The sequence below is a fragment of the Calidris pugnax genome, unplaced genomic scaffold (genome assembly GCF_001431845.1).
Source record: "Calidris pugnax isolate Ruff unplaced genomic scaffold, ASM143184v1 scaffold167, whole genome shotgun sequence".
Taxonomy (NCBI): Eukaryota; Metazoa; Chordata; class Aves; order Charadriiformes; family Scolopacidae; genus Calidris; species Calidris pugnax.
The window spans coordinates 1,374,261-1,402,007 of record NW_015091045.1 but is presented as its reverse complement, the minus strand read 5'-3'; the positions used below and the strand labels follow the sequence as shown (position 1 = coordinate 1,402,007).

General features: G+C 47.8%; 1 protein-coding gene across 1 annotated transcript in view; it reads right to left on the bottom strand.

The window, feature by feature from the left end:
* Nucleotides 1-25,449, bottom strand: part of ASIC2 (acid sensing ion channel 2) — a 651,036-nt gene extending 625,587 nt beyond the window's left edge. The window contains exon 1 of the mRNA XM_014956464.1: nucleotides 24,709-25,449. Coding sequence (XP_014811950.1) covers nucleotides 24,709-25,272 — 564 coding nt within the window. The 5' untranslated portion in view covers nucleotides 25,273-25,449. The remainder of the gene's footprint in view (nucleotides 1-24,708) is intronic.
* Nucleotides 25,450-27,747: the final 2,298 nt, after the last annotated feature.

The following is a 27,747-nucleotide window of genomic DNA, read 5'->3' as shown; positions in this document are numbered from 1 at the left end:
ATGAGAAGAGGTGATGCTGACCCACTGCAGCTTCTGGTGCTTTCAGCTGCTTTATAGCACAGAAGCACCTGCGTGGGTATAAGACAGACCCCACAGCTCCTGCTTGGCTCCCCCCTCACTCTTCCCATAGCTGGGGCCATCTCTCCTCTATAGGCTGTGAAACTTCAGGACATCCCAGTCCCTGAGCCCAGTGCGTGGATGCCGGAGGAGAAAAGAGCCCGGGGCACTGCCTGCTTCCCCAGCAGAAATTGGGGGAGCAGGGATGAGTGAGTCCCCACTGCAGCCCACATCCCTCTCTGATGAACCCAGCACAATTTCTACCCCAGGAGGTGGGCACCAGGAACACACAAATAGAAGAGGTTTGTAGGGCCTTTTTACTGCATCCCCTGAAGGACACATTTGGAAGATCTGCTGGGCTGCCTGAGCCCAAACCTGTCATGATCTGGCAAGGAAAATCTTCATGGCTCCTTAAAAAACCTCTCCTCTTCTTCCTGCTGGAAGGCATTGAAGGACAGAGAGGTGCCTGCTGCCTCTCAATGCTTCACACTCCTTGCTTTGTTGCTAATTTTTTCTTGGGCTTCCCCTGGGGCTGTGTCTTGCCTGATAAACAGAGACATCAGCAGCAGCCCTGCAGAGCAGATCACACAGGGCTTTCCATACGGCTCTCACCTTCCACAGGCAGAGGCAGCCCTCACCTCTGTGGCATCTCAACCCAAATCTGCTGCAGAGAGTTTTGCTAGAGCTGAGTCAGGCCAAAAAGAGCCTCGTGGAGGTTTTTCCAGGGAGGCAAAACCAGATGCCTTCCTCTCCGAGCTTCTCTCTGGGCCATTTACTCAGGCTCTCTGAAGTTCAGCAAAATCCCTCAGCTCTTCTGAAATGGAACATCCGGAGACAAAGCTAAGCAAAATAAATTCCTCCCGTCCCAGGCTGTCACTCTGAGTGGTTTATACCAATAAGGAAGGCATTAGTCACTAATAGCACAGGGTCTATGTGTATGTTTGTGTGTTTTATGGCATGGTCTTCCACTGTGTGTGCCCGTGGTGGCTGTGTGTCAGGAGGCTCAGGTGGGTACCAGCTAACGGAGGGTCTTTTGGGATGTCTGTACTCATGGAGAGCCCTTCTCTACCTACATGTGCACACACACACACACCACAGAGCCCTGCTGCTCTCCACCTGCTTCCCATAATGCCGAAAACCCAAGAGATAAGATGACAACACACACACACACACACACACAGAGCCCTGCTGCTCTCCAGCTGCTTCCCATAGTACCCAAAGCCCAAGAGATAAGATGATGCCAGAGGAGGCAGAGGAATAATCCCACCCCTGGCCATTTTTCCCAAAGTGCTGAACATTTTCCCCTGCAAAAACCTTGCTCTTGCTCCCACTTTCCCACCAGCCTCCTAGAGCACAGAGGGTCTCACTCCCACAGCTGGGATGGGGCAGGCTCTGGGGGAGGAAGGATCAGAAAACACTTGAGAAGAAAATGTGGTCTCATCTCATTTCTAACATCTGAAATGGAACATCCGGAGACAAAGCTAAGCAAAATAAATTCCTCCCGTCCCAGGCTGTCACTCTGAGTGGTTTATACCAATAAGGAAGGCATTAGTCACTAATAGCACAGGGTCTATGTGTATGTTTGTGTGTTTTATGGCATGGTCTTCCACTGTGTGTGCCCGTGGTGGCTGTGTGTCAGGAGGCTCAGGTGGGTACCAGCTAATGGAGAGTCTTTTGGGATGTCTGTACTCATAGAGAGCCCTTCTCTACCTACATGTGCACACACACACACACACACACACAGAGCCCTGCTGCTCTCCAGCTGCTTCCCATAGTACCCAAAGCCCAAGAGATAAGATGATGCCAGAGGAGGCAGAGGAATAATCCCACCCCTGGCCATTTTTCCCAAAGTGCTGAACATTTTCCCCTGCAAAAACCTTGCTCTTGCTCCCACTTTCCCACCAGCCTCCTAGAGCACAGAGGGTCTCACTCCCACGGCTGGGATGGGGCAGGCTCTGGGGGAGGAAGGATCAGAAAACACTTGAGAAGAAAATGTGGTCTCATCTCGTTTCTAACATTTCACAGCAAAGTGTCAATTGGACCCAGCGAAAACCACTTTAGGACAAAAGTCTGAACGAATCACTTGGACTTCCTTGTTTAGTTTCAGAAATGCTGGAGTATTTTATTTTAGGTAGGTAAAACAGACGGTTCTGACTTACGGCTTTAATCCCTTTGATTTTTAACATGTTGCTGTACTGAAAAATTGATGGCATTTTATAACAACAAAGCCACCTAATTTATACTAAATATCCACTTAATAATATATGTGCTTAGAAACCTAATTAATATCACATTTAATATAAACTCTTTATAATATATGAAGCCTAGAATAACACACTATAAAACCCTAGCATGTTATAATATCGTTTGATGTTCTATGGTAATACAGAAGTAAAATGCAAACAAGCCCCCATCAGCGTTACCTTAACGTTGCTCTGATTTTTATTCTGATTTATTTTACGTGCATCACGGAGCAAAACAACATGGAATTGGTCCCGGTGCACTTTGCAGAGCAGGTTTGGCTGGGCTGTGGTCCAGCAGGACGGGAACCCATCACAAAGCGGCAGCATTTCCAAGGGAAGCTGTGAAACAAACCCACCCCAGCTGGAAGATCTTGACTCAGAAGCACCGTTTCCAAGGCCTGTCTAGACAGGGAGAATAGAGGGCTAATTGCTGCCTGGCTCGTCAGAGCTCTGCTGGCTTGGAACGAGCTGGTGAGGGCACGGAGAGCAATCCCTGCCCGGGGAAGATGCGCCCTCCGGGGTCGAGGGTCCACATCCCACGCACGGCTGGGCTGATAAACCCTTCTGGCTGCTCCCACCTGGGGAGATGAAGGGAAGGCAGCCATGCCTTCGCCTCCTGCAGTCCCAGCTCAGTGGAGAAAAGGGATCAGGGTTTAAACTGCCTGTTAAGAGCATCCCTCTGAACAAGAAAAACTTGCTCATCCGGTGGGGGAATAGCACACAGTGCAGAGTGCCATAAATAATGCACAGATCCCTCACGTGGGGCTTGCTTCAGCCTTGCGTTCCTCAGAGAGTCAGCAAATATTATTTTTCTGTCCTCTTTTGTGTTCCTGTTGAATGGTGGGCGGCTCGGGGAGAAGGGAGACTGGCTCCCAGGTGCTGCAGAGTGGCTCCGAGGTGCTGCGCTGATCTGCTTTTACATCTTCCTCCTCCTCCTCCTCCCCGCTCCCCTCCGCTGCCTGCCCGAAAAGCGCGGGGGGCGAGCGCTGCCAAGCTCCCCCGGAGGGGTTGTAGCTGCAGCTGGGCTTGGGAAACAGATTGGCTCAATGTGTTAAAACTAAAAGCAGATTTTAGAGCACACAGCAAAAACAGGACAAACTGCACCTCAGCGGCAGCGGTGCCCGGGGCTGCCGCCTCCCCGGAAAATGAGGCAGAAGGATTTGGCTGCCGGGGGATGGCAGGGGACAAAATGGGAATTTCTCTCCAGGCTAATGGAAACGTTTCCCTGAAAATAGGTTTGAAACTCCCTGAATAGGACTGCTAACGGTGGGGGATCCAAAACCCACAGCTGCTGAGCAGGTGCCTGAAATCATGATTCATTGGTGTCGCCTCTCCGATTCCCAACACGCTAACAAGCTGTTCAGAACCAGAAACTGCTAATTGTGTGCCTGAGACCTAACAGGAGTGTCCAGGATGTCTTCATGCTATTAGAATAGTCCAGACTGAATTGCTGACAGTCTATCCAACAAAAAAAATGTGCAATTACTTAATGAGACACTAGAGTCTGAGCGGATAACTAGGTTTTTGGGACACCAAGAAAAGGTGCTCAGGTCCTTCTCCACATCCATTTTTTTTTTTTGAAGCAGCTTGAGAATTTGAATCTCAACTCTCACATTTCTCTTGCACTGTCCTCGTCTCTGCTTAAGTCCATCCCTTCAGGTGGGATTTGTGACCCTTGGGTTGTTTCAGCTGGATGCAGCATTTCTTCTGTGTCACGGCCACTCTTTGAACCACACGGAGAGCAGCTCTATTAAAAGCCACTGTAGGGAGTGGTGTCACACTGACATGTATTTCTTCTTCTACAGAGCATCCCGAAATGACTTCAGTCCTACAGAGTCTGACCTACTTTAGAGCCAGACTGATTTTGTCCAAGCAACACCACATTTGAAGGCAAAGAGACAAAAGGAAAAGCTTCTGAAATCCGAGTCCGGTTTCCCGGTCACAGGTTCGTGCCCCCGGTGAGATTCTGAGCTGCTCAACTTTGACGTCCTCTCTTCTGCCTGCTCCTTGGCTTTCCTGACACGTCCTTCCCAAGCACAGGCTGTAGCCTTGGCTTTCACGGCAAAGAAGAAAGGAAAGCGGTCTCTATTAGTCATTGCATCATTTGCACAGGCATCAAATGGGAGAAGTAATTAACTCAAACATGTTTATCTACAGTAATTATGAATTTGCATTGCTCTCTCTATCAACAAAGCGGATTGGGCTCCCAACACTCTCTGAAGCATTCACGTAGCCCCTGCATTCCCTTTTTCGCATGAGTCCTGGATCTTTAGAAGACTCACTTTCAGCCCAGCCTCTGTCTAAATCCTTTCTGCCTCTCAGTACCCTCCTGACGATCCGGGGATCCTGGAATGTTTCTCAAAGGCCACTCATCACCATGAAATCCATAGACCCTGGTTTGCTTTCATTCTCCATCTGGATGGTGGGAACAGCAACCCAGATAACAAACCTTGTGGTGGGAACAGAAGAGGGTGAGGTGCTTCAGGGTGGCAGTGACTGAGCCTATATTTGGATTTTAAGGGAATTTCAGCAGGGCCATGATTCCTCCTGGGATTTTTCCACTGCACTGACAAGCAGTATTCAATCTGTGTGGCTGCTGGGACTTTCTTGCAAGACTCCCATTCACAGAGTCCCCCTCCGTCTCACACCGCAGGCGGCGCGTGTCACATAATATATTCTTGATTTGTTTCCGAGCTTGATTCCTCGCCTTAGAGGGTGTTGGAGGCTGCTGGGATGTGGGCTGGCTCTGCTCACCACGCACGCTCCCTGGAAAATGCTCCACTGAACAAACGTTCATTAAAAAACAGCAAATGTGAATTATAACCGACTGCGTAAAGGTGCCGGTGAATTGACAGCATATGCACACAGTCAAAGCAAATGATCTGGAACACAAGGGCGAGAAATGGAAAACTGTCTCACCTCCCAGACTGACACGTTATCTCAGGGGGGATGCTGAGCTGCTGGCTGGGGCAGATCCTTCACGCTTCTGTCCTGCTCCGTTTTCGCCCACATCAACCTTTTACTGCTGACCAGGAGATGTGATTCCAACGTCCCAGGGAGATCTGGCAAGCCACTCCTACCCATTCAAACAACTTTATTATACTTTGTCCCAAACAATCAGGACAGATTTACTTTTTAGCCCCTTTCCTTGCTGGCCGTATTGATTAAGCAGAACATCCCCCTTTTTGTAGCAGGACCAACCAAGATCCAGCCAGTCTGATCCACAGTTCTCCTTTACATGAGGGTAATCCCACTGGAGATGTGTTGTAGGTGAATCTAGCAAAGGGTTTCAATAGTACATGCTCTGACGGCAGCACACAGTGGTGTCAGCAGGGTCACTGCTGTCCTGGCTTTGAGTGGCACTTTCAAGCACAAAATTTAGCATTCAAAAGGGGACAAAACAGACTTAGAGCAAAACCCCAGTGCTGGCACTAAAATCAAGAAGAAAGGAGGTTGGGCTGCGCATTCAGCACAAAGCTGGGATGCCAGCCCCAGATTTTTTAGATAAGTCAACAAAAAGCGAGTCTTAATTAGTCCACATCTGGACCGTGGTTTGTCCTAAACACATTCCCCCATCACTTGGTGCCAGATCTCCTTCTTGTTCACTCCCTCCCTCCGGGCATCGCGGTGCGTCTTGAAAGAGAGTTGATTTGCAGTTTAAGCCCGTAACACAACCCCTCAAGGCACGTCTGACGTGGCTCCAGGTTTGCCTGCGAATGTTTCCATACAGCTCTAATTAACAGCAACAACAATCGCCTTTTAGCCACGGGAGGGAAACCCCGGTGGGCAGAGCCAGTGTTTCTCTAACTGCTACCGCAGCCGTGTCTCTCTAGGAAACCTGAGGGCAAACTTCCAAATTTCTTCCCTCTCCTGCAGTATATTCCTGAGCGTGCGGCAGCCCTGCAGGGGAGCCAGGCTTTGTAATGAAAACACAGTGCACTTGCTCGCACTTATTTATGGGATAATAGACCAGGTGCTCTCTTTCATCAGACAATAATCAGGGTTCCCAGGTGGATAAAATCAAGACCGACTCACTCATTTCCGCAGGAGGAGTGTATTATTGTCTTTTCAAATACAGTTTGGTTTCCTCTCTCTGTTGTATTATGAGTACCGGAAAGCTATTGGTCAGAATCAATCTAGCCAATGCTTTCCCCTCTTTTTCTCCCTTAAATCAGAGAAAACATTATATTATTTTCAAGCAATAGAGAGGCCAGACCATTTTTCTGATCCATTTTTGTACAAAGTCTAAAACAGCAGCATTTCAGTGGCTCACAGGTGCTACATCAATACAGATGATAAACAATCCCACCACATCCAGTGCCTTGATTTCAGCCAAACTGAGGGTTAGCAAAACCCCCAGGAAATTCTTACCACCTCTTGGAGGTGAAAACATTGACTAGCACTCAGGGATGTCCTCACCTTGACATTAACAAGTCTGAGAGATTGTCAGACCGGAGATTGTCTGCAGTTCGGGTGTCTCACACTCATGTTTTGTGTAGCTGCTCATAGCAAGAAACATGAACAGCCTCAACCACTGAAGGTGCTTCAGTCTCCACGTGGGACCTTCACACAGCACTGGACAGAGTTAACCATCCTGAGGGACTAAATAGTAACATCTCCATCCAGATACAGACAGGATCTCAGTTAATAAAATTTCCAGATCTAACAAGCTGTGCACGAAAATCTTCCTATGGCCAAGAAACACAGGATTCACACTGTGTGCCTCCAAGAACTGAGGGGAAAGAGCTTTCCAGGACATGACTGTGTTTTTCCAGGTTTCCCAGGCATCTCACCACCCTGCTGAACCCAAATCAGATGTGCTCAACACCCACAATCCAGGTGTACACCCAATGTTTTCTTCAGAAAATTCTGGTGTGCATCAAATTGGAGAGGTCCTTGAACGCAGCCTCCTGTTACTGGCAACCGCATCTTATAATCCCATCTGCAAGGGATGATCCTGTTTTAAAACCTGCTAGGCTTTTTATCCCCATTATTCCTCCCGAGCAGTTACTTCAGGGTTTCATTCCTTCAAGCATTTTAAAAAAAAATTTCTAACTTCTGACATAAAGTTATCTATGACCAATTTATACCATTTGCTCCAAAGCCAGCATCATCATTTAGCTGAAACAGCTCCGTTTCCCTCTCAGTGCTTATCCCCTTGACGTATTTTCTACAGAGTAATCGCAGCCCTTCACACAGCCTTTGCCTTGCTAGCTTAAACAAGCTAAATTCTTATAATCTTCCCTCCTAAAACAGGTGTCTCTTTTTCTTAATCCTCCTCATAGTCTCTCTCTGTGCCTGTTCCAGTTTGGGTTCAGCTGCTTTTGAATGCATGAGACAAACCGTTCACCCTCCACTAGCATTTGCCACTGCTTTCCCCGCTGGCATTAACATAGCCTGATATCCATAAGAAATAGCTTTGCAAAGATCCTTGGCTGGGTACATAAAGTTAAAGCAGCCACTTAATTGAAAAAAAAATAGTCAAGACCTCTGCTTTATTCTGGTGGTGTACATATCTGCACAAAAATTCTCAGGTAGGGACTACTCTGAGCCACTGCGTGTTGACGTGCAAATTATATGGGTAAGGATGGAGCACTAAGAAGGTCTTTGCTCAGTGATGTTTGAGATCTGTAATCTTCAGAATGTATTTTTTTTATGCTCCATGATGGTGCAGTCTTTCCCTACGTTTCAGAGTCCACAGCCCCTGCTGACGGTTCATCCAGCCCCCTGGGAGGACAAAGCTTTGGCAGGATTGATGAGGAGAAGAGCCACCAGTTGGCTTAGGGGCAGGCAATGGTTTAACGAAGGCAGGTCTGGCCACACCAGCTGGCAGGAGCAGCTCCCTGCTACTGGCTCCAAAATACTGTCATAGATGGAACTCCACAAACCAACAGAAACCTCCACTCTGGGGATGAGCCTGAGCCACTCCATGTGGCTCGCGCAGAGGAATTTGGTTTCTAAAGAGGAAATCTTTTACATTGCACTCTGAGGTCTTAAATATCATTGTTCCCTGTTGAGTGTGGGTTAAGGAAGGAAAACAGTGGTACTTTTGTCTTTGCAGCTCTTATAAAGGCATATAAAACCAATAATGAGCCACTCCACCACTTTAAGCAGTCAGGCAATGATGAATGAGACTCACTAAAACACTTCTGTCTTTGCCAAGGGCACTCTGGATTATGCTTGAACCTGTTTTAACCTTAGCACTTAACCTCCTTTTCCACAAAGTTGCCATTGCATGGCAACAACCAGGATGGAGCTCAAAATAACAAGTCAAAGCAACAGTTCCCTGAGAGGAAAGGTATATTTACTTCACAGTTGGGGCTGGGTTTTTAGGAAGTGTAATTTATCTACTTGCTAAACCTCAGAATTTTAAAGAAACAGGAAGGTAATTCTGTGTTGCTAGTAAAGGAGGAAGAAAAGCTATGAAATTCAGTACAGAAGTATTTTTTTTATGACAGGCTGGCATGAAAAATACCAGGAAAGAATAGAGCTAAGTATTATTTCCAGCAGTGAAGGCTCATACAAATGTCCCTCACTCCCTTGAATTCAAATCCTATCTTGACTCCTATCTTGGAGTCAAGATCCCACAGGCAGCAGAGCAGGCAGTTGACCTCAGGGTTGGGAGAATATCAGCTGACACCATTAGACCTGCTTCTGCTTGTGCTTTTCCATGGCCATCTGTGCTGCACAAAGTGATACAGTTTGCAGAGACCTCGAAATGAACCAGCATCGAAGAGCAGAGCCTGGGTTCCCAAAGGTGCATTCACATGATGCTGCACTTGGGGACCATTCCTGCATCCCTGGAAAATGTGGTAACTCAAGAAATAGCTTGACATTGAGCCTACAACGCTGTGATTTGCTTTTACTGTGTGGAGCAAAGGAACACACGGTTCCTCTTCATCCCTGGACTTAGCCAAACACCTGCAGGTTGGACCAAAGGACCAAAGGCACATCTGAGAGCTCTCTGGTGCCTGCAAGAAAGGAGCAGAACCTGCCAGCACGGTCCCCAGGGACTATCCTCTCCTGCAGCCCAACAGCAGAGACAGGAGCCTCCCCACTCCCCACTCCAAACAGCCCACTCCCCTTCCCCTGGCCTCTCCTTCCTCTGGCCTCTCCTTCCTCTCCCAGTTTGCACTGGGTAGGTAAAAAAAAACAGTTACCAGAAGTTACGGGAAATTGTCTTTCAACTCAGGAGCAAGACACAAAGGCCTCCTCTGTGGGGCTTCCCAGATGGGTATCTCAGGAACATGGGTTTCCCCCTAAGTAGCAAGCATCATAGACACAAAACTGGTTTTTGGTGCATCACTGCTGTAATAAGTGATAAAAAATCACCATCTGCATCACTGAATCATCGCCATCCTTAACAACCCAGCGAGACAGCAGCCAACATCTTGACTGAAAAACATCACATTGATGTAGCCTGAGGAGGACCCCTCGTCGCACCCCTAAGAGCTGGAAAATGTCAAGCCTGGCTGTGCCTGGACAGAAAAGAAAGAGAAACTCTTCCAAGTGGGACCATGAAACACCACAGGGAGATGGAGCTGCTTGGGCATTAAGCTGAGAGGAGGGCCAGACGAAAGCAAAGCATGCGTGCTGCTTCCTGGCTCTGTTGTGTTTAATGAAAGTGTGGGTACCTTTTTTGAAAGACAAGTGTGATTACAAGAATGTGTGTTTAATGAAAGTGTGGGTACCTTTTTTTGAAAGACAAGTGTGATTGCAAGAACATGGACAGAAAAGAAAGAGAAACTCTTCCAAGTGGGACCATGAAACACCACAGGGAGATGGAGCTGCTCGGGCATTGAGCTGAGAGGAGGGCCAGACGAAAGCAAAGCATGCGTGCTGCTTCCTGGCTCTGTTGTGTTTAATGAAAGTGTGGGTACCTTTTTTTGAAAGACAAGTGTGATTGCAAGAACATACCTGACTGACACATTTATTTCTCCTCCTGATAGAAAATAGCACGGGAGGAATGCACAAGCTCAAAAGGCGAACAATAACAGTGCTAATAATTCACTTACACCTCTCCCCCAGTTCCGAGACTACTTTGCAAATGGGGACTGTGTACTTACCCACCTGATTTGCAACAAAATAAATGCACAACACATTTCCCTCTCCCTGGTGACTAAATTGTCCTTGCTTGCTCTCTAGAAATAGTTTGCCACATGAATTTACCTGTGGTAGCTGCATTTGACTTTAACCCCCTGCAAGGGGTACCGTTACAGCTTGCTTTGAAGCATGGGAGGAAAATATTCTGCAATTAATTGCACCAACAAACAGCCAATGGCACACGAAACAGAGGAGTAATCTTAGGTGTAGAAATACCCTTCCACATTTAACAGCATTCCTAAGTGGAAGGGAGGCAGACGTTTTACTTAGGGATGCTGTTTAGCCTGCAGGCGCTTGCAGAAGCTATCTGGGGTTTGCAGAGCTGGGAATAGCTATGGACGCTCAGGTACGCCGTGTACCTGACTTGCAAATAGAGTAAGCAAATATAATAAGGCTATCAAAATGTTTTTTGAGTGAATACATCCATATAAAAATCCGTTCGGTTTTAATTCCTTCCGAAGGGGAATGATGGATATTCTCCTCTCCGCACAAAATCACGACCCACGTCATTCTCTGAGGCAGGCTAAAACAAATCCCCTCCCTTATTTAATTTTTAATCAATTTTAAAAATAAATGTTTAATAACAAACACAAACTGGGAAGGCAGTCTTTGCCCCAAGGAGCTGATAATTTTATTGCCTATCCAAACGGAGGCGTGCGAGCGCTGCACTGACTCGGTATTACAGCCTGGGTGAGTGGTGGTTCCTACCCATGCCCTGAGGAGTGTGATGCAAAGCTCTGGTCACCTCCTGCATCCCAGGTTCTGGAGCACAAGTTCTTACCACCACTGCCCACTGCTGGGAATTAGGTGGCCTCAGAGCTAGTTGGTTGGAGGAGAAAAGCCCATGGAGTTAAGCTGGGAGTGGATCCTGGTGAGAAAAAGCAGCATCACCCCAGATGGGTTTTGGGGTCTTCTTCTAGTCCTCCTCGGTGTGGCCACACACACGTTATCTTTGGTGATGAATATCATGGAGAGTGGTCTGGTCCCTGGAAGGAGGTGTGCAGGGATTTCCCACCCATGCCATCCCTCCTGTGCAAGACATGGGACAAGATATCAGCACCCCTGTTTTCAACCCAAGGAAACTTGCTGCTGCCTCACTTCAGGTTGGAGACCAAGAGGTGACCACCGTGGAGGTAATGGGACTAAATGGATAAGCTGGATGTCAAAGTGAAATGGCAGCATTTCCACTCACAGTCTCCTGTTCATGGGGTGAAGCAGAGGGCACAGCAGGAGCAAGGCTGTAGGGCTTTGTACAGGAGCTCTTTGCTTTTCCCCTCCTTTTTTGGAAAGCCATGAGACACAAGTGCAAAAGTGCCACCAGGATGGTTAAGGACTATTCAAAATGGCAGAGCCCAGCAAGAGAAGATGTAAAAATGGTTTAAACTCATCGTTTTCCCACCCTTTCCCAAGCTCAGGAGGGAAGAATGAGAATCATGCCATTTGTCTGGGCCTTAGCCTGAAAATAAAACAATTTCTCCACTCTCCCAGTCCCTCTTCCACATTCCCACTTTCTTTTGGAGAGATGGGCTGTGGGCATTTACTGCATAAACCACCTTCACACCATGAGGTGCTGGTCCCCCCCAAATCCTCTCAGTCTGTGGAGCCCATATCCTATATACAAAACTGCATTCCGGAGCCATGCCTCAATAGTAGACCAGCATGAGCATCTCTGACTTTCTGGACAACACGGTGGCTAAAAAAATCAGGATGCAGCACCTGTGTTCCCAGCAGGAGCTGCAGTGACAGCCCAGCAGGGCGACTCATGGCAGACACACACATGTGGTTCAATCACCCACACATTCAGAAGAAAACCTCTTCAGCAAACGCAAGGGGGGAAATGAATGCTCTACATAATCTGTGAAAAACCAAAGGCACCGTAATGCAAGTTGTTCTTGAAACAAAAGAATTAATGATGCTTCTTGTCCTAGGGATGAGGATATTTTGTCTTCTAACCTCTCCCTGCTCTATCCCAGGTCCCTTAGGATTCCCACCAGGCAAAAGCAGAATAAGCCAGGAGCAGGTAACATCCACAGCCATGTACCTACCTTCACACGCACACACATCTACCTCTGGGTAGTTTCTCCATGTCCCATGGGTAGCACAGCCCTACACATACTGATTTTTCCTTCGTTGTGCTGTCGGTACTGTCAGAAAAGTGTAAGCTGTCTTCTTGTTGCCAGGCTGCTTTTTGGAGAAAGTGGGGCACATATGGTTGTTGGACAGCTGGTCGCTGTCAGACAAAATGTTTAATGTCATCATTGACCCAGCCTGTCCTCAGTGGACTTGAGTTTGGGTGTCTCCCAGCTGCCAGTTTTCGTGAAACTTGTAGAAACCAAATGGTTTTGAGACTTCTGCTCTTTCAAATGGAGGCAAAATTGCTGAAACATTCTATTATCAGGAAATAAGGTTGAAAGTGAACCATCTCCAGAAGCTCAAAGGGTGGTCTGTCAGAAAGCGTCTTGCTCTGAAACCTGCCTTTTGAAAGAGAGGACTCATTTGAAAGCAGTGTATGAAATCCCCTTCTTCAGGGAAAGCCAAATATGAGTATATAACCCAGGGTTCACCCTTACTAACATCAGATGATACCAGGTTTTGCCCCAAAACCCATGTAAAATAGAGCCTGGGCTGCACCCAACCTAGTGCAAGATGTAGAGACTCCACATGGTGGAAAGTTGCCCAGCTCCGGGTGACTTTTTTCATTAAATAATTCAGAACTAGCTGAAAATCAGAACATCCATTTAATGAGACATCCTAGGGTTTCAAGATTTTATTTTGCTTTGAGATTTTTTTTTTAATTAGTTTCATGGAAAATAGAAATGCTTAAAGACAAAAAGCTTTCATTTTTCTCATGGGAAATCTCATCCCAATCAGTGTAACTTTACGAAAGCAATTTTTTCGCATTCAAAAAGCATTTTCTGATGGAAAGTTTTCAATGGAAATGTTCAGACCAATTCCAGGCTCATCAATCTGTTTCAAAAACCCCATGCTTGCTTCTGATCTGAAGTTGTTTTTCCTTTGAGCCAACCTCAGGGCTCTGGTTCCTCATGCCATAAACACAGTTTTCTCCCATTTCTGTCTCACTTTCCCTCTTCCTCTATTTGCTCTCCCTGATTCCTTTTCCCTGCCTCATTTAACCTGCCACATCACGCCCTGCACAGCACCTCAAGATACACAACACTGATTGAGAGCAGGGAATCAGGCACCACGGCTCAACCCAATAGGACACACCAACAGCAGCAAAGATGTACCACAAGTTTCTGAACACTAATGTATCCAGCAGAGAAACAGCTTTTAGAAACTTTAGAGGTCCTATAGGCACCATAGGAGTCCTGTGCACATTCTTCTAGTGTCATGCATGAACGTCATAGAAAAATCCTTTCCCTCTTGATCTATTTTTCTCTGGAGAGATGCAGATGTACAGAGACATTATCACAGGACTGACCTCCAAGGGTCTTTCTGTACCACCAAGTGATAATGAGAAGAGAATGATTTTTCCAGGGATGGATGTAATTAGAGGGGCTAACAGCATGATCTCACTCTCATTAATGTCTTTAGGAGGCAAACTCCGCTGTTGTTCGACAGAAATAGGATTGGTTTGTCACCCTGAGACTTGTTTTTTCCCACATCTCTTCCTTACCAGCCATCTATACCGTTGCATCCTCACACTCACAGCATCCCTCCACTGTCATTTGTGTTGCTGTGATTGCCTGCACCCCACAAGGAACTGGTTGCAGTTGGTGCAGAGCAGCAAACAGCAATTGTGTTAATTCAACTGCAATCCGTTGTCATCGCCTTGACAGAAACAAATTCATTTATTATTCATGTGGATGTCACATGTATTTCAGGAGATGTTCCATCATAATTTAGCATTAGTTAATGGCCACTTAGTGTGTTCCTAGAGCATCTGTAGAAGGGGTGGTGGCTGTGGGATCCATTACCAGAGTGAAGTATAAAAAATGCAGTTCAATCAACAAGTGTGAACCTTAACATCTGGCACAGCAACTCCTTCTCTTAACGAGGGTATGATATCCACACCCTGTCTGGTCACATCACTCATGAGATTAGGTTCAATTTTTTATATAAAGATTGGTTTAGATGGGAGTGTTGTCTGAGAATCTACCACAGCAGTGGTTTTCACGAAAACTTTTGGTAAAACACTTTTCTCGTCTGAGAATCTACCACAGCAGTGGTTTTCATGAAAAGTTTTGGGAAAACACTTTCCTCTTTTCATTTAAAAAAAAAAAGAAAAGGAAGATTCTCCAAACATTAAATGGTTCAAAGAAAAAAATTAATACATCAGGACTGTGTGATTCCTGTAACTGGCCATCACCTCCTTAGTAAAAAGAGGAGACACCACATTATGTTCTGGGAGGTATAATCCAACCAGGGTGTCCAGAGAAAGAAGGGAGTGTGATCAACTGAAACTGCAGTTCCCAGCAGACTTCACAGTAACATTTCCAATTTGTACTTTCAGTGAAAAAAAAAAACCAAAGAAACTTGGTGGCAAAAATTCTGTTCTAATCCAAAGACCCCCCCCCCTCAAATAAATCATCACCCCAGGTGGCTTAGAGTCCCTCCCATCTCCCAAAACATATGGCTATCACACATTTGAGGTCAAGCTGAAGCCTCTCTGATATCCTTGTTCATCTCTCTCGGTGGTTTCTCCATCACCAGAAAACTGCTGATGAGTTAACAGCGCTCCTGAGGCTGCCGCTCTTGCATGGCAGGCAAGGATGGATCACACATGCTGCTCTTCCAAAGCTTAGCAGGTGGTGGTGGAAGAAATACAGAGGCTCTAGTGGATGTCTCTATATATACCATCCATTTTAGTGCCAGGGAGCAGTGGAGTGTGGTGGTGAAAGCTTAACTAATTAAGGGTTAAGCTTACATTAATTCCTCGCACTGGTCATTAACTCTCCTCTGCAGTTAATTTAGTCCTTTATTGTCCTGCCTGTGGCATACTGCGATGATGTTTTCTTGCCTGCCATTGAGCAATCCCACATGACAATTATACTCTCCTCTCTGTTGTACCGGGGTCTCAGCTCATCATTTTCTACCCTAACTGGGGGGAGTAAGTCACCCGTCACGGCTGCAGAGATTTGAGGCCTTAAATTATCCTACTCACAGTACAGGCACCAGAGAGCATTTGCTTGGGTTTATTTATTCTCTTCTCCCGGCCTAAGATTAATTTCCCCCAAACGTACAGGTGAATTAACAGTTTGAACCACTGTTATGGGATTTGGCCCCATAAAGTGAAGTCCTTGCACGACTGCCCTCCACCGCATGAGCGTGGGATTTCCAACAGCTTTGAAAGAACAAGAATGAAACATGAAACAAGAAAATGTCTAAATGGGTTGTTTGGACTTTCTTCCTCCAATAATGTCACAGCCTTCTAAAAGGAAAACACACTTTTAATTCTTTTAATTTCATGCCCATCTTTATATCACTTTCATTTATATATCAGTCTTCAACATCGTCGAAACAACATCATGAAAATTCAAATTTTTAAAGCAGCTAAAACTTCATCCCAATAAAATTTTTGGCCTTCAACCTGTTGGAGGTTTTTTTCAGATATAGAACAATGGACTCAGAACTACTGGTTTCCTTCAGGACAAACTCCATTTCCCAACAGCCTTGCACTGCCCAGTCAGACCCAGGCGAGCTTTGGGCTGACTGAAAGGGAAGCCCAGAAGCTTTGCACGAAGCTCCCACCACTTGGGCAGAGCCTGGATTCCCATTACCACACGAAGTCAAACTGCTCTGAAGAAGCACCAGGTGAGCAGATTGAATTTGGCTCGGGCTTTCTCCCTTCTGATTTTCTTTTCGAATTCCAGTCTCTGAGGAAATCGCAGTGCAGAACTGGCTCATCTGACAGGAGCAGACAACTGAGCAACTTCTATTGCACGTGAAAACACCCTGATGGCCCAGGTCCCCCTGTGATGGGCTCCTCTCTGGAAATCTAACCAAGTGCAGATTAAAACTCCTTTCATCTATCTCACCCTGAGCAAATATATGTGCATTTTCCATTACCGTTCACTTCTTCACTTCACGCTCCCTGACTTAACACACAGGCTAAATCCTTTCTTCAACAGCAACAACAACAAATGATCAAAACAATTCAGCTTTTCTTCAAATAATGGAATGTGCTTCAGTTGTAAATATTCATGGCTGGATGGAAATTGTTTCTTGATGGGCCCTGAGCATACTGGTGTCAATCTGTTTAAATGACTCACAGTCTCTTTTACTTTCAAGGGGCAATTTTGTTTTTCTGGTGCTGGTTTCATAGATTGATCCATGGCAGATGGGAGTCAGACATGTCCACCTCATCTAGTTCCTTTTCCATCTTAACTTGTTGAGCTTATGATCCCTAAGAGGTTTCCTCACAGCTATTTGCAAGTCTGGAAATCCCAGAGAGCTTGTAGAAGCCCATTCAGGTTATTTTAATCCCTCAATAAAAGGAACATATTTAATGCTCTTTTTCTTAACATGTCAACAGATGCAGGTGGCAAAATAGCAGTTGACTTTTGCAACCTGCAAATCTAGCCACAGTTCATGTTTTCCTCCCTCTAGAAGACCTGCATTCCCACCCCATCCAGCTCTCTCATAGCTGTGTTCATCTTGTGGGCAAGAAAGTTTTTCATGGATCTGTTTGTCCTATGGAAACCTGCATGAAGGGTCACATCAGCCCAGTATCACAGAACCACAGAATGGCAGGAATTGGAAGGGACCTCTGGAGATCATCCAGTCCAACCCCCTGCCAGAGCAGGGTCACACAGAGCAGGTCACACAGGAATGTGTCCAGGAGGGTTTGAACAGCATGAAGGGTCACATCAGCCCAGTATCACAGAACCACAGAATGGCAGGAATTGGAAGGGACCTCTGGAGATCATCCAGTCCAACCCCCTGCCAGAGCAGGGTCACACAGAGCAGGTCACACAGGAATGTGTCCAGGTGGGTTGAACATCTTCAGAGTAGGAGACTCCACACCCTCTTTGGACAGCCTCTTCCAGGGCTCTGGCCACCCTCAAAGGAAAGAAGTTTTTCCTCATGTTCAGATAGAATTTCCCATGCCCCAGTCTGTGCCCATTGCCCCTTGTCCTGTCCCCAGGCACCACTGAGAAGAGTCTGACCCCATCCTCTTGCCACCCACCCTGTAAATATTGATAAGCAATGATGAGATGCCCTCTCAGTCTTCTCTTCTGCAAGCTAAACATCCCCATGCTGATCCAGTAAGCAAAATACTTTATCTTTTGAGTCCTATGTACAGTTGGTACAGCTGTGGCAGCAACAGGTCCACCTGGCTCCCTGCTCGGACCCACCTTATCATGGTATCTGAGCAATGTTTTCTTTTATTGCCCGCACCCTGACCACGCGTCCCCCCTGACAGCCAATTAATGCAGAATTCTGTTGCACCGGCCAAGCTGAGTCTGGCTGGCACTCCAGGTATAAAATCCTCTAACAAATGCTTTTGTGAAGGCATAGGAGGAACTCACAGACACCAGGCTCTGCCAGAGGAGATGGAGATGCCTCAGATGACCTCTCTGTCCCTGCTGCTGTGCAGCCGGCTGTGCTCCTCAGGAGCTGCGAGGCACATTTTCTCAGTCAAGAGGAGCTGAATGATGGATTTGAGTTGGGTTTTGGTTTTTTTCGGGGAATCTCCACTGTCTCCTCCTAAAGCACACAGGGCTGGTTCCAGGAGATGGAAAAGAACAGAAGCTTGCTCAGAGAAACTGTGACAGGTTCATTATGGAATCAGATCTGTGAATGCCTTGGATGCTCAGCGCAGAGTTGTCAACAACTGTGTGTTTTATGCCAATTTTTTTCCTTAGGTCAGTACTGTGAACTCAAAATTGTACGCAGTGCTCACAGAAGGGAAGGTAACCATCTTCCAGAGTTGGCTCTCATTTTTCATCCTCTCATTGAAGACTGAGAGTGAACTGAGCATAAAAAAAATGAGACTCTGAACAAAAGGTGATAAGACCCAGCAGGTATGCACCTGCTTGTTATTATAGAATCATCAAATACTTAGGGTTGGAAGGGGCCTCAGGAGGCCACCTAGGCCAACACTAAGGTCAGACCTGTTTTCTCCTTTAATCAAGTGAGAACTTCTCCTTGTTTTGCCCTATGCCCACTGGTTTCAATTTGTGCCCAGTGCCTTCCATGGACAATGAGTCGTGGTGCTCAGGACCTTGCAAGGAGCGTTTGGAATAAATCCACAGAGTGGTTTACAGCTGCCACATCATGTTTTTTCACACAGCACCACTACAATGGGTCAGATAAGCACAAAGATTCTGCAAGAGGGAACATCTGGGAGGTTATTTATTATTTGTCAGGAAATCTCCAAGGGGCACTTGCATGAGTTGTACTGAAGAAGGTCACGACAATCTATGTTGTTCCAATTTATCTCTCCAGATGGAAACCAGGCTGGTCTTTCCTGGCCTTCACTTACAGTTTTGGGCATGACTAGATTTAAGTCTGGTTCATGTAGCAAGAGCACAAGTACATTTGAATGCTTCCCATGGCTTCACCCTTCGTCTACTGCAGACAGCAGCCTGTACCCAGGAGACCTCTGTCCAAGACCTGTTGTCAAGGAGACCCTGTGAGATGAAATGTGTTAGTCACAGAGCCACAGGCTAAGGAAACACCAAGACATTCTCCCCATTCTGCAGGTAGGGGAGCTGAGGTGCAAGAAGCTGGACTCAGAGGTATTTCCTCTGAGATAATGCAAAGGAAAGTTTCACACATTTCCCAGGAAAATTTTGGTAAAGCCTTGCAGCCCTTAAACATCTCCTCTGTCCTTGCAACTCTAATGACATCCTTCCCGTTCAGCATTTCTTCCTCATCTCAAGGGCAACATTTGCATTTTGCTTCAGCTCCAGATGCTGTTGAGTGCAAACCCTTCAGCAGGTGTGGTAGGGATCGAGGGACAGAGCAGCTCTCACTTGGCCTCCTGATGAATCATTATGATGAATGGGAATCACTTAGAAGACAAGAGCAGTTCTTGCTCTCCCTCAAGCAAAGGAGCCAGGTGCATGGTGTAAGCCAAGGCCATGGGCAAGGGAAGCCTGAGCCCACAGCTGGCTCTTACTCACAGAAGTGCTTTGTCTTTCCTCCTCCAGGGTCCCCCTTTCCCTTTCCCCCTCCTCCCCCAGCCTTATCTTCCTTTGCACTCAAAACCCTCTGGTCTCCAGCTGTGTCTGATGCTTTGCCTGTGCTCATGTCTGAGATATGTCAGATCTTTAGATTATTTCCCATCTCAAACCTCTAGCGAGGGAAAGGAGTGTGGCCTGGTCAAGAAACAGCTCAAACCAGAACAAAACACAGACCTTTTAAAAGAAAATTAAGGAAGAGTTAGACCAATGTCTCAAACATGGATCACCCACATCCCAAGTAAATGTCCTACAGCCACACTTCTGAATTTTCTCTCCTATGGGAGTTGTATCACCCATAGAATCACAGAATCATTTTTGTTGGAAAAGAACCTTAAGTCCAACCAGTGTGAATACTTTCAGTATTAAAGACTTTGGCATGAAAAGACCCCACTAAGGTTCTACAGCCTTCTCTTCATTAGACTTTAACTCCAGAAACAATTCAAGACCCAGAAAGATTTTTCATGAACAGATGTTCATCCCAACTGGCACCCTCCTGTGAAACATTCTGGTGAATTTTAAAGCATTATTCTATCATTTTGTAATAAATAAAGGAAATACGAGTCCCATCAGCTCCCTGGGGAAGCACTATCATGCTCATTTTACAGTTAAATGCTTAAGGGACGGAGAAACTTAGTCCAGGCAAACATTGGGTAGAATGAGAGTCTGCATTTCTCAAGGGCATAGTTGGCATGCCAGCCAGGTGCATGACTCAAGAACACTCCATCTCATTGTAGACACTCAACAGAGACACCACCAACAGCGACACGATGACCCCGCACTCCTGTGCCCATGCACTGAAACCCAACAACAGCACATGCAAACTCAAGGTCTTACAATGCAGACTGGGAAGGCCACACAAAGCTCTCACTTCTCAGTGCCAGAACTATCTATTTGTGTAAAAGGTATCACAGAACTACAGATCTCATTATGGCATCTCAGAATCTGGGACAAACTTTGGAAAAAGTCATGATTTTTCAGAAAAATTGTTAAATAGAAAGAAGCAAAGTTTTCCTGAATCAGGCAGCCACCATCCTGATTTTTTTTTTTTTTTATTGAAGAACATGGAAGTTGTATAACAGGAGATGAGAATGGACTAATCAGTCTATAAACCAAAAGCTCTTTAGTAAATACTGGCCTCATGGGCGCACTAGAAAGAATAGGAGAAAAATATGCATGCAGAAAGACAGATAGATTGACAGAAACTTGTGCCTCAGAATAGAAATATCCACATGAGATACTCTCCATTATGCGGACACTGTCTTTCAGCAGGAATGTGTACTGAAAATAAATGAGTTATATCCCTCGATTGTCATGGCCACTGAAAATAAATCGACATCCAGCAACGAAGACATAGCAGGCACAGGCTAAGTTATTGTGTTACCTCTGAAATGAATTGGGTGTGCGAGGAAGCACACGCTACACATTCCATTTAGCAAATGACCTGACTGAAAACCACGCTCACGCACCAGAAAGCACTCCCACTGCTGTGGCCTGAGTCTGTCTGCCAGGGCTTGGCTGCTGGGGCTGATTTTCTCAGCAAGGTGGGATTAAGACAGCCCCTGCAGCTCATCTCCTGGGTATCTACACCAAGGTCATCCCATCAGCCATTCTGCCTTTCCCCTGTGGCACAAACTTTTCTTCCCTCTTGCCCCACGCGTTCGCTGTGCCACACACGTGCACATTCCTACATGCCACCCTTGTCACTGCTCACTTCATCCCGTGCTGGAACAGTTCAGGACCTTGAGCCACACCAACAAGCCCAGGAAAGAGGCTTTGCTCCAGCACACCCACAGAGATACCCACAAAACCACAGCGGTGTGCCTGGGGCTGATGAGCCGCAGCTTTACCAGGCTCAGCAGCAGTAGGATGGGAAGAGACCTTAATGTCACGTCGAGCAGCATGAGCACAGCTCCTCCAGAAAAAAATGCCATCTGCGAGGTCATTTTCAATCGAGACCTCCTGGGAGGAGCGACGCACACACAAAAAAAAGGAGGGGATTTCCTCGGCTGCTGCTGTTATCAGGCTTCCCTCCTCCCAATAACTCCAAGGGAATGGGTTTGCTAAAGCCTGTTCCGCCAATTTTCTATTCTTCATTGCTTTGCCTACAGCAGAGGTCTGCATTATCTTATCTGCTGCTCGGCGCGTTTGCAATGCCAGCTCAGGAATCAGCACATATTCTGCTAAGACCTGGCTGTTCCTTTTGGATGTATCTCTGCAGACAAGCTTAGGGCACTCACATCTCTGAGCAGACCATAATACAGGGAGCTGTTGTCTGAGAGGCATTAGACATCATCCTGGGGAGAAGGAAAGTAAGGGAAGCACTGCTGAAATCCTGTTAATAAAGCAGCGACAGAGAATTGAAACAGGGAGGTGGAGGGGGAAGGAGGGTAAAGTCATGTTTTACAAAGTGCCAGGACACTGCCATTCCAGCTCCTGCTTTCTCGTACAGCAAAAGAGGGGTGTGCTTTATTCAGGCGACACACTGCACATTCCACACACCCCTTCACACCTAAAGAAATGGGTGACCTGTTGGCAATACTGCCCTCACTTCTGTAACAGGACCTTACTGCAGAGGTAGCTGCTTTGGTGCAGCCTCCCCCTGCAAAGCTCCTGCCTCCTCTGCTCCCAGATGCATGAATTTGGGGAGTACAGAAAAGGAGACAGAGTTCTTTGCCATGCTGACGTATTACAGAACTGTTCTGGGATTTACACCCTCTGCTTCCCGACAGGAAAGAAATCAGGCTTCGGCGATGATGCTTCTCCTCTTTTTCCAGCTGGTATTGCAGCAGAATGGATGGGCTGCCACAGAGCCCGTGTGCGGCTGCAACAGGTCCTTGGTGATTAAATGCAAAATTCATCCAGGACATGAGGTTCTGATTCAGCCCGGAGGCAGTTCAAAGACCTTTGCAGCATGCTCCCTGTGGAAAGACCTACTCAGCTTTCAAGCAGACACTTTTTGCTGCCTTTTATCACTGAGAGGTGAAGTCTGGAAGGAAAAGAGGGTTGTTGTATCCCTGTCAACTGCTGCTCCCCAAATTTCCATAACCTGAGGACTGAAACACCTGCCTCTGTTAGGAAGGAACAACAATGCTGGGAAGATGTTGTCATCTGGATCATCTAGGAGCTGCTTTGCCAAATAGACTGAAGTACCTCACTGCCCTGTTTCTGAATCTCTACAGTACTTTGACAAGGACAAGCACTGTCAGTCTGTAATATCCTATCTGTTTCTAGCTGGCCCTAACCTGCTTTAGCAGAGCAAGGATTTATTCAGCAGACAGGGAACGTTTAGTCTTTCTGGAAACTACTGTATTCCTTGTGGGGAAAAAAAAAAAAATAAAATCATTGTTTCAGAAGCAGCTACCTCAAAAAACTAAATGGGGAGAGAGATGACACCCCACCATGTCCCAGGGAGGCTGCAAAAAGCTCCCGTCTTATCTGAGAACAAGACCTGCTTTTTAAAGTCCTGCAGATGTTTTGAATGTGCTGTTTTCTTGCAGAATACATGGGCAGAACACTTCCCTCTTCCCACACCCTCACTATGGTTAGGGGAGGGCTGTCTCTGCTGTTGGGATTTGTTCTCACTCCCCAACTCTTCTGTCCCCTGGACGTTTGCATCTGGTTGGTTGTTTTTTTTTCTATCCCATTCTCCAGACTTAGTCACACATGGCTTTTACTTAGCAAGCACTTCTCCTAGGGACTTTCTTGATACCTTCCTATGATTCGCATGGTCCAACCTCTCCCCAACAAGCAGGAGCAAAGGAGCAGTTTGCCTGGATACCCAGTTTGAAACGGGGAAGGCATCAGGGTTATGCACAGGCAATAACTGAGGCATAAAATTATATGTTCCTGCTCAGACGTTTAAAGAGAGCACAGTCCAGGTGGTGGCAATGACTTTGTAGCACGAGTCAGTTGGACTCATTCCCTGGGAGATCCAAAAGCAGCAGAGACAGAAAATATCCCCTTCTCCTAACAACAGACAAAAATCCTGCCGACAAACCAGACCATCTCAAAACCTGCCGTGGCACCTGCCTGTCTGCAGGACGGTGAGCAGTGAGCACAACAACCAGCATCGCTCCCAGAGGAACAAGCAGCCAAAAGCTGTAGCGGTACCGACCCTGGGATCACCCAAACCCCCCAACGGGCTGAGTCAGTGCGAAGGTACTGGCCAGAGTGATTTGAGAGCAAAGTACAACTTAGCCCAGTCCCCAGCCTGCACTCGCACATCTCTGCCAGGACAGGGCTCAGACCTCCAGCCTGGGGGGGAGCAGACCCCTCTGCACCCCCTCGCCCAGCCCCCTCACCTGCCCCAGGAGCACACTGGGGGCATCACTGCTTCCAGGCAACCTACTCTTTATTTCTATTTTAAGCTGATAGTTTTTGTCAGCCAAACTACCCAGGCCAGCCTGCACTGCCATCAGGGTGTCATCCAGAAGCTGTAAATTGAGCAGCGTCTGCTTCCCTCAGGATCCTCAGGCTGCCCGGCTCACTCCACCTCCCCGTCAGCCCAAGAGCAGACTGGGCTCAGAGCAGAGCTTGATTTCTTTTCCTCTTCTATTTTTCCTCTTCTCTCTAACACAGCACCAGGAAGGGACCCAGCTCCTGCCCACACTGCACAGCAAACTAGGATTTGTAAGCCATGACCACCAGGAACAAGCAGAAAAACTGCCCCTTCCAAGATTTCAGCAAAGCTACAAACACCCGGGGAAACACAACTGACTAATGGACATCACTCAGACCGTCCCCCGAACGCTTGCCTTTCTTGCTGGCCTCTTTCCAGCCCTCTCTACTTTCTGCAGCTGGCTAACATTTGCTGGCCACAGCAAGAGACTCCCAAGCCCCCTCTGATGCTCAGCAGGACCCGTCTGGTCTGACATCAAGCGGGGAGCCATGGGCCTCATGCAGGGTGGAGGCTGGACCTGCTGCAAGCCCCTTGCAGGGCTGGCCCCACATAATCCCCCCTCCAGCAAACGAACTTCAACTCAACAGGCTGCCTCCTCCTCCTCTGCCCTGCCAGAGCCCGGCAGGCACCGTTCACTCATCACACCGTGCCCACACGTCTTGGCCAGTGACCTCCAATGCTCTCCTGGTCCTGCAACACCACCACCGTCCGCACACCCAGAGAAGAGGAAAGCAGAGTTCCTGCTCATACTCACAGTTTTGAAGTCCTCATGGTTGCACTCTTGGCCTTTGAATTTGCAGTACAGCATCATATCCTTCAGGTCGTGGCCAACCCGCGCCAGGAACTCCTGCATGTTAAAAACTTTCGGTTTATACTGCTTAAAGTTGGTCTTCTCTTGGAGGATGGCTAAGACAGCCGGGTCAGCCAGGTGAGGGTTGGGGATCTGCAGGTTGACATCAAGCAGAGCCAGGAGCTCCCCAGCGTGGTACAGGTCGTTGGTGGTGAGCCGGGAAAAGCGAAACTCGTTGAGGTTACAGATGGTGACAGCAGGGAAGACCAGGCTGTTTGCCACCACCTCATCCACTTTGGTCACGTGCTGGTAGGAGAAGTAGAAAGCCACCCGGTCTGAACTCTCAACCAGCAGGAGACCCAGCGAGCCCACAAAGGCCAAGGTCCAGAGCAGGCGACGGATGGTCACTGGCCCGTAGACGAAGACGTGGCGGATCCCGTGGAGCGTGGAGGTGTTGGCAAAAATCTGGATGCTTGAAGGCTGCAGGCTGCCCATGCTGCCCTCGCTGGTGCTGTCCTTCAGATCCATCAGGGACAGTTAGTTAAATCCTGGCACTGCTTTTTGGGTCAGTCCGTACCTGGAACTGGTATCCAGATCTCTCCCCTCCCCTCTCGAAAGTAATTAAACCCTTTTAGGGGTGGGAGAGAGAAGGAGAGATTCAGGCCAGCAGCTACGAGTTTATCCCACGAGCTCAGCAGCACCTTCGTAGGGGCAAATATTTATATAAAATCCATTCAAACTCTCGCTCTTGATTTCCTCGGTGCGATAAGAAGGGCTGGTTTTATTTAGGGAGACACCAAGGTGATGTGGAAGAGAGGTGGGTGGGCAGCGAAAGCTGAGCCAATGGAAATAAAGTCCTCCCCCTACACACACACACACATGCACACACACACACGCGCCGAAGGGAGATGAGATGAAGCGAGAGAGAGAGCTTAAAACAAGTGGAGGCAGCTCGCAGCCTGTTAACTAGTGCGTAAAGCCCAAGGATGCTGCTTCCCGGAGCCGACGTCTTGCAGAGCAGCGGGGCTTTCAGACCCACCGGGTGATGCTCCCTCTGCTCCGGGGATGCGAGCTGCTGGATTCAGGCATCTCTCTTCCTCCCCACCCCTCCATTTTGGGCAGGGCTTCAAGAAATACCCCTCCAAAAAAAGCCACCCTGTGCTGCCAGTGTTATTTCCAAGGGTTTTTTGCCAGGGCAAGGTGCGCAGTTAATTCAGCAGGAGAAGTATGAGAGGAAAAGGGGGAGGGAAAAGCTAAAAAAAATAAAGAAAAGGGGGGAAATTGCTGCTCGGCTCCATGCACATACACACACGCAGACCGAGCAGGGGAGAAAGCAATCGCATGAAGCCTCTCCTCTGTCACAGCAGCTCAGAGCGAAAAATCAGACAGGGCAGGAGTCGGTGGGGAGAGGCAGCAGGAGGAGAGGGGCTGCAGCATCTCTCATCTCTCCTCGCTCTGTCTCAGAGCATCCCTTCACTTCAGGACTCTCGGCAGGGAGAGAGCCGTGAGTCACCCATCGATCCGGAGCCCCGCAGCAGGGCGACAGCCTTGGGGAGGGCAGGGAGAGGGGATTGTCATCACAGACCCCCAGCTCCTGCCTGGGGGGTGAGTTCACAAGTGGCCGTGCCTTGTTGGGGTCTGGGGGGGCTGTGCTGAGCAGCTCTGGTAGCCCCCAGGCTCAGCCCACCAAGGACTCGGAAGACTTTCAGCCAGCAGGATCCCCAGATGTTTTGTTTGCCGCTGAAAGGCAGCTGTGATGGATGTGTTTGGGGAAGATGCTCCCAGATGTGCATTCAGCTGGGGGAGGGGGGAGGTTGGGAGGAGAAGGAGGTGGGAGAGGGGGGAGGCAAACTGGGAAAGATTTCCTACCCAAGAGATGCTGCAAAATCCTGTAACGATGCCTCCATACAGAGAGGATCCTCAGTGCATGCTGCAGGAGGTGGGAATGAGTGGGGTTCAGCCCAAAGGTGCTGAGCAGGGTCTGGAGTAACTCCCCTCCATATTGCCTCATGCACAGCAGTATTTTTCCCTGCTTTTGGTCAGATCCAGCATTAAAAAATCGGTTTCTGTCTCTGCACAGCTATGGTAGGTGAAGGTCCCTGTGGCAACAGAAGCATCCAGGAGGAGAATTTCCCAGCTTGGATGAGGTGGGAGCAGGGGGTCAAAGCACAGACAGAGCCTGTCACAGCCTGTGGGACAATGTCTGCTGACTCTCAGCCACCCATGAAGTTACCTTAAAGACAAACTCAAAGATTATCTGGCACAAAATGAGCCCAGGTTTTGAATTTATAACCCCAACTGCTGTTATCATGAGAGCAGACCCTGAAAGAGCCTTTGCGCTTTGTTTTGTTTGGCCCCTTCAGCACTTCAGGTGCTTCACCTTCACTGACAGACCCCCGAGTTCCTTGTCCCCTGGCCATGAGCCACCCTGTCCTCCCCCTGATGATTTTCACCCAGAGATAAGATAGTTTCAGCTTTTCCTACCTCCAAAGCCACATTTGACCCTGGCAGCCAAAGGCAAGCCCAGCTGTGGCACCCCCCAGCATAGATCACCCTTTGGGAGAACCTCTCAGGCTGAGCTACTCATCCCAGAACCACTATATGGCAGCACAACCCTACTCTCCATTTTACACCAGGGAAACTGAGGCAAAGAGAGGACAAAAGTCTCGTGAGCAGTCACCCAGGAAGCTTGCAGCATAGCCAGGAGCTGGATTTATGAGTAGTCTTTCAGGGCTGCTGCCCTAAAGCTGAACCTCCTTCCGTAGCCAGAAGGCTCCAGGACTGTGCTGAGACCACAGCCGGTCCTGATGGACTGACAGGATGCAGAAGGAGCAGAAGATGCCACGTGAGGCTGGTTTCCTCATTGGACAATTCCTCATCAGCCCTGAAATGCAAAACATGGTCCCTCCTCCTCTGTCTCTGCCCATGACTGGAAGCCAGGCTCTCAATGCAAGGCCACATATGGCTGAACAGAGCTGTGCCCCTTCTTTATTAAGCAGAAAT